At 44.2% G+C, this 10,028-nt stretch overlaps 1 protein-coding gene across 2 annotated transcripts in view; it reads left to right on the top strand.

Annotated features, from left to right (window-relative positions):
- The first annotated feature begins 1,837 nt into the window (after nucleotides 1-1,837).
- Nucleotides 1,838-10,028, top strand: part of KCTD1 (potassium channel tetramerization domain containing 1) — a 101,871-nt gene continuing 93,680 nt past the window's right edge. The window contains exon 1 of one of the 2 annotated variants that reach the window (XM_066562624.1): nucleotides 1,838-1,964. Coding sequence is in view for 1 of the 2 variants with exons in the window: in XM_066562605.1 (XP_066418702.1) it covers nucleotides 2,095-2,103 (9 nt within the window). In the remaining variant the exon portion in view is untranslated. Of the gene's footprint in view, nucleotides 1,965-2,029; nucleotides 2,104-10,028 lie in introns of those variants that run through there. The other variant, XM_066562605.1, reaches the window with a different exon arrangement.

The raw sequence follows: 10,028 nt of genomic DNA, 5'->3' as shown, positions 1-10,028 counted from the left end.
CCATGAGAACCTTTAAATTGTTGAACCAGCTTTAAGTACTTTAAAATCACTGCGCTCAAGCTGCATAACATTGGTAAGGGTTGCAATGATCCTGTTTCATACAAACCCAGCTGGGGAAGGGGCATATGGCTGAGGGGAGTTTTCCCTCTCGTGCGCTGCTAGTTTTTGGAAGAATATTAAAAATAGGATTTGAAGATGAAGCCACGTTTCTTGGGGCACGTAAGCGTGCGATTCCTCTAGCTTTTCCTTTTAATTTCTGTCAGCCATTCCTGGTTAATTAACCTATTTGTTCTCGTTACAACAGAATGACAAAGCATTCGCAAATGGTGCGAGATTCCTACATGGGAAGTCCTACCATGTTATTAGGCTTATCACTTAAAGAAAAGAGGAAAACCAAAAAGAATGCATTGGGTTGGATGCGTTTTTAAGCAAGAGAATTAGTCATTCCTTAGGCTGCAGCAGCTGCCGTAGGAGAAAAGACGATTGTTATATTTCTCTAAAATACTAAAAACTTATCATAAACAGCTAATTGCAGATATTCTCTGGACAAGTCTGGTTCCATTCAGGGGCTTTACTGGGCAGCTTTGGCCTCGTAGCCTGGTCTTTCTCCTAAGAAATGTCAGTAAAGTCCCTGAATTAATGGACTGTGAAGTGCTTAGAAACATACCGTTTCACAAAAGTATACAGCGAGGATGTGACACTAATGGGAGGTGACCCGTGGGTTTATGACAAAATAGTCCACTCTAACAGGAACAACAACAAATTAATACAGCTTCTCTGCGCAGAGGCTTTGAACAAAGCAATACACAGTGGCGTGGGAGGCGAAGAAAGGTAGAATAAGGGAAAAGTGACCAAGAAAAGAATTTGTAAATTATTCGTCTATTTACGGTTTCGTTATCTTCAGGAGAAGGCAGCGGCAAACAGCAGGGTAAAGAAAATTAAAAAGGCAAGGCTCCATTGTAATTGGGTAATTGGAGAAGGAAAGTTAGTAGCGTTTGGAAAGATGTCACATGAACCTAAGTGGTAAATTCCAGGATTTGCTTACACGGATTTGTATTATTTTAATTTTGCTGCTTAAAAAAAATAAATATAGATAGACACATATAGAAAAATTTTAAAAATGCAGTGCAACTCCTTCAATCTTTTTGCAATTCTGCATGGTTGAACATTTGAAATGAGTTTGTGTATCACCCCCAGGCATTGATTCAGACTCGACTGGGGCAAAGCAGACTCCATGTGCTTATTTTTATACACGTCATTTGGGAAGTTACATAGCCAAGGGAACAGAAAATGTGTTGCTCCACTGCCAAATTATCCCATATCCCTCGATCAAAACGGGAGGTGATCCTAATCAACAAGTTGTGCGACCTTAGTGCAATGGCAATGTCAGGTCAACTCGAGAAAGTGAAGAGACAGAGCTAAATACAAATAAAAAGAAAGAGAGAGACAGAAAGGAAGAAAGAAACAACCAACAATCCTTATAATTATCATCATCTGCTGCTTTTCCCTCTTCTGGCAAAGAAACACTCCATCCATTTGCAGAAATCGCCCGCGGAAACGTTACATCAAAACTAATCACAACGATTAAAATCAGCTTTTCTGTGCAAGAGGAGAGTAAAAAGCAAGTTGTAGGCTGAAATGAGACTGTTTTTTCCACCAAAAAAATCCGAAAAAATATACACGCGATATATATATATATATCTTTCTATATGCACGTTTCGAAGGAGATCAATTTTATGCCCGTGTGATCAGTTAATTTAATTTAACTTTTATTTCGGAGATTGATTCAGACTGGAGGTAGAGACATGAGCTAATTGTATCCTGATCCTTGCCTTGAGGGGTTTCAAAGCCCTGGAGCAACTATTCTCTGTATTTTGCTCTGTCTACCTTAGCCAAGCTATTGCATTTCTCTCTGGTGTAGCGAGGAGAGCAGACCGCTGCCGGGAGAGAGAAATATCGGAAGTGTGAGTTGTGGGGGGAAAGGGGAGAAAGAAGGGGGGAAAGGAAAAAAAAAAAAAAAAAAAAAAAAAAAAAAAAGGAAGGGGGAAGAGGAAAAAAAAAAAAAAAAAAAAAAGGGACACTTTGGCGGCTCCGATGTTCCAGGTAAGGGCTGCTCGGGATTGTTGTTGTTTGCAGCGGAGGGTGCGGAGGGACTCGGGCGCCTCTCGCTTCCACGCATGTGCCGGGCGCTCGCACCCCGCGCGGGGACGCGGCGCGGCCGCCTCGCCCGCCGCGCTCCCCCGCGCAACCCGCGCCCCCGCGCAGCGCCGCGGGGAGGCGGGCGGCGAGCGGCGGGAGCGGGGAAGGAGGGGAGGACGGAAGGAGGGAGGGGGCCGCGCGGGGGGCGCCTCCTTTCCCCGCCGCTGCGATGGGGGGACTCGGGCGGCGGCGGCGGTGTGTGCGGGGCGGGGGGAGGGAGGGAGGGTGGGGGCATGTGTTTAATTTAAACGTGAGTAGTGTTTCCGCGCTGGGGCTGCGCGCCTGGCATTGTTCTCGCCGGGCTGCAGGAGGGGGCCGCCATTGTGTGTGTGTGTGTGTGTGTCTGTGCGGGAGCGGGAGGCACCTTCCCCCGTGCCCGCGCCCCCTCCGGAGCCCCCCGCGGCGCCCTTTGTTGCCGGGGCGGCGGAGGGAAGGGCGGCCCCGCGGTTCTCCCTCCGCGCCGGGACCGCGGGTGTCCCCCGGGACCGACAGCGCTGCCCCGTCCCCTGTGTGCGACGCCGGCCCGGATGAGGGAGCCGGGTCCGCCGGCTAAAAAAGAAAAAAAAAAAATTAAAAAAAAAAAAAAGAAAAAGGAAGAAGAAAGCAAGCCGCCCGCCGCCTGTTTCCAATCAGCGCGGTACAAGTTTATGTGAGCGCGCCCCGCGGGCACCGAGCGTGCTCGGACTGTTCGGGGGAATTAAAGATGGGCGAAACGCTTCCCTCTCTGGGCGGCGGGGGCTGCCGCGGAGGGCTGCTGCTCCCCGGCCGCGGAGGGAAGGGGACGGAAGGGAAGGGGCCGCGCCGCACCGCCCGGTGCCCGCAGGCAGCGCCCGGTGCGCGGGGGGGGCGCGGTGCGGGTGGTGGCTCCCGTAATTGTTGTTCCCGGTCACGAGCCCGGAGGAAAAGCTGGGCCTGGAACGCAACTTTCCAGCTTCAGCTGCCCCCGAGCTCCCGGGGGCCGTGGAAGGAAGGGGGCTGGGCGCTGCGGGCGTGGGGATGGGGAAACTCCGGTGTGACCGGGGAAGTTGGCTCCTTGCGTACGCCGAGTGCGGCGGGCAAAAAAAAAAAAAAAAAAAAAAAAACAAAAAACAAAAAGAAAGAAAGAAAGAAAGAAAAAAAAGTGTCAGTTTAATAGTTGCGGGTGGGGTTCGTCAGCGCCCGCGGAAGGATGCTCGGCCCGCGGAAGGATGCAGGCCCCGCGGATCGGAGGCACTTGGCGAAACTTCCCTTTGCCTATTCAAAATGACTGCGGTGATTTTGGTGTATTAATTGCGCCCGAAGCACAACACAAAATGTTCTAGCACACGCTAGAGGTCCCTCTCAGAGCTGTCAGACGTGAGGGTGTTTTCAGGTTGGGTTGTTCTTCATTATTTATTTTTCCCCGCTTTAACTGTTTGAACAAAACCGGCTGTCCCTTCAAATGCCAGCGCAGCGTGCTTTGTTCAAATAAGGGTGAAGAAAGATTTGCGACTTTCTTGTTTGTGCCCAGGTTGTTTGGACATCAGTTAATAAACTGCGCTCTTGAAAAAACGAACGTAAACGGTATTAATTTCATGCCGTGATTTATGAGTTTTGTTTGAAATAGCCTCACTGTTTGTTGTTGGGGCCAATTCCAAATTTTGTACTCGGTTTTTTCATGTGAATCCTGCCATGGAAGTAAACAGCGTAAAACTTGAATAAGGATGCCAGGCAATGGCTTGTGGTTTTTAAAAGAGAAACATGCAAGCAAGCAAAAAGCCAACTATTAGCATTATAAAGAGTCAATAAAGATGATGGCGGTGACTAAAAATCATTGATCCCGAGAAATTTCCATATCCAGACCATGTTAGAGAACTAATTAGTCCCCCCAATCTCCATGTATTACAACAATATTATCACCATTTTACGGATGGAGAAACTGAGAAATAAAAAGAAGGTCACTGACTTGCCTGAAGCCATATAGCAAATAAAAGATAGATCTGGAATCAGCTAGGACAGATTTAGATCTCTTGCTGATTTGCACTGCTGTAACCATTGATTTCAGTGGAATTCTTCTGGATTTAAGTCAAGTCTGGACCTTACGTGTTCCTCTGTCCCTTAGAAGCATTGACTTAATGTAAATTCCATTTTGACCATGAGTGAATTAGATGCAAGATTTTAGGGGGAGTATTTGGTGTACATCCACTTTTGAAAGACAAATTGCAGTGAAACTTTAGGACTCAGATGGCTTTTGATTATTATTCTTTTTTTTTTTCCTCACTAGAGTTTCATTTGTCACCTCAGTGTAGTTCCCTGGTTGGGTTTTGATATTGTGGGGTTTTTTTAAATGAACGATTTCCTCATGTCTAGTGCAGGTTTTTTTACTCAGGATTCTGAAAAGCATTTCTTACTACATGTCTCGAATGAAACCTTCAGTTTTATGTTGGAACACCCTAAGAACACCCTAAGATTTTGCACGAGGAAAACTTCCATTCATTGCAGATCTCACTCAGGCAGAAATGAAAAATTGCATGAACGTTGTTTGCAAAAAACAGCCAGGCTTTCCCCTGCAGAGTGGAAGGCTGCATGTAGAAGACTTGCTCACATAGGCTCTTTATTGGATTATGGTAAGTTTATGTATGGAGAAAACGCGATGTGAAGGGAAATATTCACTGATCATAACAAATGTTTGTACATTATTCAAAGTGGGGTCTCCCACTATTAATGAAATACCAAATCTGCCAGTCACAGTCAGAAAGCATTTCACATGAGCCTAGCTGGGAAGGAATGATAATTTCTGCTTTCTGTATTCCAACTACTTTAGAAATATTTTCAGGATACCATAAAGCAGACACAGATGTACAGATTGTGGTTGTAGTACTTTACTCTTCATTTATTAATGTGTGCTGGTATATACAAACTGTCTCCACTGAAGCACAATACAAAGTTCCTGCCTTCATGTCATCAGATGAATTTAGGAGGATGCTGGTACTTCAGGGAGCTGACATTCCCTCAAGTGTTGCTGACATCGCTGCAGCGAGGGTCTGACCTGACATCCCCCCCGCCATGTGTGGGGAAGCAGGCATAGAATTTGGGTGTAATTAAGAGTATTCCACCCCCTCCCCCTGCTCCAATTTGAGCTTATATGTCTGAAATAGAAAGCATTTAGTTGGGAATTAGCTCCACAGAGTGCATATGGTTTGTTTAAGACCTTGTACTGGCTCTGTGGCTGAGCAGAGGTTTAACTGCCAGAGCTTTAGCCTCCTTTCTCATGTTCTGTGCAGTAAACTACTGTACCTCACTTGCAGAACATGTTCAACTCTTCTCTTGTACCAGAGGAAAAATAATGTTGATCAGAAGCAAATTTTAGCAGAGATGCCTGCTGTTACTTATTTTGGATCCTTTTACGCTGTTGCAGTGGAGCCAAGTTGGATCTCCTTCCAGGAAATAAATTTAGTTAGTTGTTGTTTTTTTTCTGACAGAAACATAATTCTTACTCTAAATGGAATCTTTTTTGTTGGTCTGTGTTGCATTTATGTTTTCTTTTTACAGCCTGGGTAAAATTCATCTCTGATATAGTGCCATTGACTTCTGTGTTGTTTCACAAAGCATTAATTTGTTTTTCTGTGTTAAAATACAGATTTCTGTTGTCCCGCTTTCCATAAAATACTTTTTTTTTTAAAGAAAGAAGTTTGATTTTAGAAAGAGACAAATATAAAATGTAAATCTTCATTTTTATTTTGCCCACCTTTACTACTTGTGCAGGCAGATTTCTTCTCTTCTTTCTCTACTTCTTTGGTAAATTAGGTTGAGTATGTATGTTTAGAGAATGTCTAGGCAGGAGAAGGGAGTAGCTACTATCTTCCTAGCTGATAACACCTTCAAAAAAAAAAGTAGAAGTGAAAGCCATTAGCACATTCCATATTGGTGATGTATGCTGTAGCTTTAATAATCTTGGGTTCTCTAATGTGCATTTTAATCATGTTCTTAATCCAGTAATCAAATGAACAACATCCCATATCCAAATGAGCCAAAGCTGATGCTGTAAGAAAGTTCAGTTGTAATCCCGTGTTTATGAAGTGAATGGCTCACCTGATAACCTCTTCCTGACAGCTCCTCATCTGGCTGCCTTCCCCCACTGGCAGTGGAAGTCAGGGTTTGATGTGGTTGGCAGGTTTGTGCAGACTTTGCAGGTGGTTTGTAGGGAGCCGAAGTCTGCGGGTGAGGGATGCAAAGTTTAGGAGTGCTTGCTGGGGCAAAGGGCAACTCACCCTGACAAGTTATTTAGTAGCTTTTACTCAACTAGTCTTCCTTGCCCAGTGCACTTATGGACAGGGAAAATCCTTTAGAAAAACCCAAAACTGAAAAAAACACCTCTCAACAGCAGGGTTGCTCGAAGATGGTAGGAAAAGGAGTTCTGTCTCACACAGGTTAATGGCTCTTTCTGCTTCTCATTCTCAGACAAGACCTTTACATCTGTGGTTGTTCCCCCTCAGCCAGCGTTTATGACTCAGTTCTGCCTCAAACCTCAGGTTCAGGATAGGCATCTATGGGTTTTCCCTTATTTTCCCTGGCATAGTTCAGGGTGATTTGCAGGACAGAGCCACAGGCATGTGCATCCCACTTCTGACTCTGTGATTGTGGTTGCCTCTGTCTAACAGGCTGCTGCTGTGGGAACAGAACTGCTGTACTGGGCTTTGTCAGACCTCACCTGTCAGCTTTTAGTTGTCACAGGTGATCTCTGAAGCCACATCATGATTGGATTGGGTAGAAATGATGGGAGGTTGGCTCAGGCAAAATATCTCCAGCAGACATGAGGAAATGTTAGTATTTCTGCATAAATCATGGGTGAAACCTAATCTATAGCACAATGTGAATCTCCAAGCATTCATCTTTGAGAAGAGTGAGCTTGAGCTGGAACCACAGCTAGAAGGCTGACTGGGGAATGGACAGTCTGTCTTTTGAAAGGAGATTAGAAGAGGCTTGAATGTCCTTTTAGGAATGTGTAGTCTGCAAAGTGATATGAAAATTCCCTGTCAAGTGACACAGGTGGTGAATCCCAGAGAGGAGAGAAGTAGCTGTTCAAGCTAATAACAATAAATGTGCATATAAACTGGGCAATTGTTTAGGCAATAGTTTCCCAGAACACTTTGGGATGCATTATCTAGAAGATGTAGCATTTAAAGTGAGACCTTAAATTTGGTAACACTCTGTTTTGTGCATGGCTTTAAAACCTGGGCTACTTGGAGAATATTTCCGAAAAGGTACCTCAGTGACCTTAGTTGTGACCAATAGGCTATGATTGACTAAGTTTTTTCATCAACATTTCTGTCAATGGGCCAAATAGTTAGCTTTTTTAAAGAATATACACATTTATATATATGTGTGTGTATATATATAGATATATGTGTCAACAATCAATTTCCATACCTGAAAACCACTATTTATTTTGAATGTTCCTTAGGTAGAAAATTGAAAAACACCAAGTGACAGAAACATATTTAAAACACAGAATTTTTCACAGAAAAAAAAATCAATATCTATTTTTATAATCAGTGAAATTTTTATATAAGTTTTGTCAATGGGAGGAATTTCTGATTTGCTCTTCACATAGGATCCTTAGTTTATTTTCATTCCAGCTGCAAAACTATTTCTTTTTCTATAGTTCTTCAATTTTTCCTAATTAGACCTTTAATGCTTACAGTTTTCCTATGATTTCTTTAGTGGCACTCACTTTATTTTTAGCACATTCTATAAGAAGAAGAGAGGAGATTCAGCAAAGAAACATGAGCAAAAAGCCCATTTTTCTTTTTCTCACTTTCTTATAAACTTTACTTCAAAACATCCTCTCCATCATCCAGTCACCCAGTCAACTTTCAGCGCGCTAGTTTGCTTTCATGCCATCTCCAGATGGCAGGACCATCTCCCCTCCTGCAGCAGAGCACTGCAGGTATTCCACAATTAATAATATCTGCTGCCATCAGTGTTGCCAGGAGAGCAGGGAGAGGAGAGGGCGGGTGTTGAATATAACTCCGAATTACTGGTGGAAGCCAATCCGGAGCAGCTGAAAGTTTGCTTCCTAAGAGCGCTTTGCCTTAAAACAGCTTTGTTTCCCTCCGTGAACTGTACTTGGCGCTGGCATTAGGTGGAAGAGATGCTTACGAGGTGAATACAGGTCCATCAGCATGATCACAGAGATGTCAAGGGAAGGAGGGAGGAGCGCCAGGTTCGCCAGGACCTAGGGAATGGAATGGAATGGAATGGAATGGAATGGAATGGAATGTGGGTCTCTAGCTAAAATACTGATGCGGGTCTCCCCAGGATGCTTTCTAAACAAGGCAAGACTCACCAAGAGTTTTAATTAAGTTGTCCTAACAGAGGCTGATGGGCCGTTCAGCACAGGGGACCGGTGCTGAATAATTCACAGATCGTTATCATTTCTGCAGCCCATTATGTACCCATCACACCCAATCCTTTCTAAACACTAAAGAGAGATAATCTATGCGCTAAGGACCACTCACACAAGGTAAACACACACTCCTGGCTTGCCACTAACAGGCAGGTGTGACACCATTTATCTACAGCAGCCTGTTCTGCTCTAAGTGGGACGGAAGGAAAGGAGGTTGACAGGCTTAACATCTGTATGGGAGAGGGCCCAGAGTGATGGACAGCAGGGCAGCTGTCCCAGCCGGAGGCTGCAGGTGAAGGCATGGAGACCCTTACAGGAGAAAATGAGAAAAGAGCTGACTAAATGGGCAGAGGACAATTTACACCCTGGTTATCAAAGGGGGCTCACAGATGCAAGGAAGTTAGGGAGAGCCTTGAAGACTGGTGCAAGTCCAAGGGAGGAATTCAAACATAGTCAAAAGGGAGAGCAGGTAGGACTCCAGCCTGTGTGGACAAACAAAAGGCCAATGTGTTTATTCTAGGCATTCAAGAGATGAGGTCCAGGTGAAATCTTGCATGGATCTGCAGCTTGGCTCTGGAGAAGGGGGAAAGAAGCAGTGGAGTTCAAGATGGCTGCAGATGTGAGCTGAGAGACAAAATGAGAAAGTGCAAGCTTCCATATCCTCCAGCTTTTCCTTACAGTGGCCTCTGTGGTACAAAAATAGCTTGGGATTCCTGGAGGCAAAATGAGGACGTGGTTTTTGCTATTAGCAGAAAACTTTATTTCTGAGGCTTGGTAATGCTTTTTCAAGGAAGAGATGTCCTGAGAAACCAGTAGGCAGGAGCATTCCTCTTTGGGAAGAACTCTGGTCAGGAATAAAACTGTTAGCTCTTTCTCAGGGAGAGAGGTGGTTCTTTCAGGGAAAACTGTGGCTTTGAAGAGGCATTTTCTTTAACTCAAAAATCTGTGTTTATTACTGGCTGCATACAGTCTTTCCTTTTTTCCTTAGTCTTCTTCAAGTACTTGCATCAATGTCCTGCAACTGAGAGTTCCACAGGTTGCTGAGAGATAAGCTGTGGAGTGATATCCTTATTCATTTATAAGCTAATGCCTTTTTTAATTCCATTAGGTGCCCTCTTGTTTTATGAAGGGCATCTGATTTCTCCTTCACACCATTCATTATTTTATATACCTCAATTCCATCATCTTTTACTGTTTTCCTTTCTAAATGAAATAGTTCTGGTTTTAATCTTTTTGTTTAGAAATACCCCCACATGTCTCTAATCTTTTTTGTTGCCTTTGGCTATCTAGTGTAGCTATCTATCACTCCCATCTTGCTTCTCACTGGATCTTTTAAAGCTAGTTCCAAAGTCATCAGTGTGAAAGAGACTGAAGAATGGTATTGTGGTTAAAGTACATTACCGAGACTCCAAATTTCTTCTTCCAGATCTCCTGCCCTATGACCTTAGACTAATCACTTGGC

The sequence above is a fragment of the Molothrus aeneus genome, chromosome 1 (genome assembly GCF_037042795.1).
Source record: "Molothrus aeneus isolate 106 chromosome 1, BPBGC_Maene_1.0, whole genome shotgun sequence".
In the NCBI taxonomy this organism is placed as follows: Eukaryota; Metazoa; Chordata; class Aves; order Passeriformes; family Icteridae; genus Molothrus; species Molothrus aeneus.
Note: the sequence above shows the minus strand (reverse complement) of the source record. Positions and strands in the feature narration are given on the sequence as shown.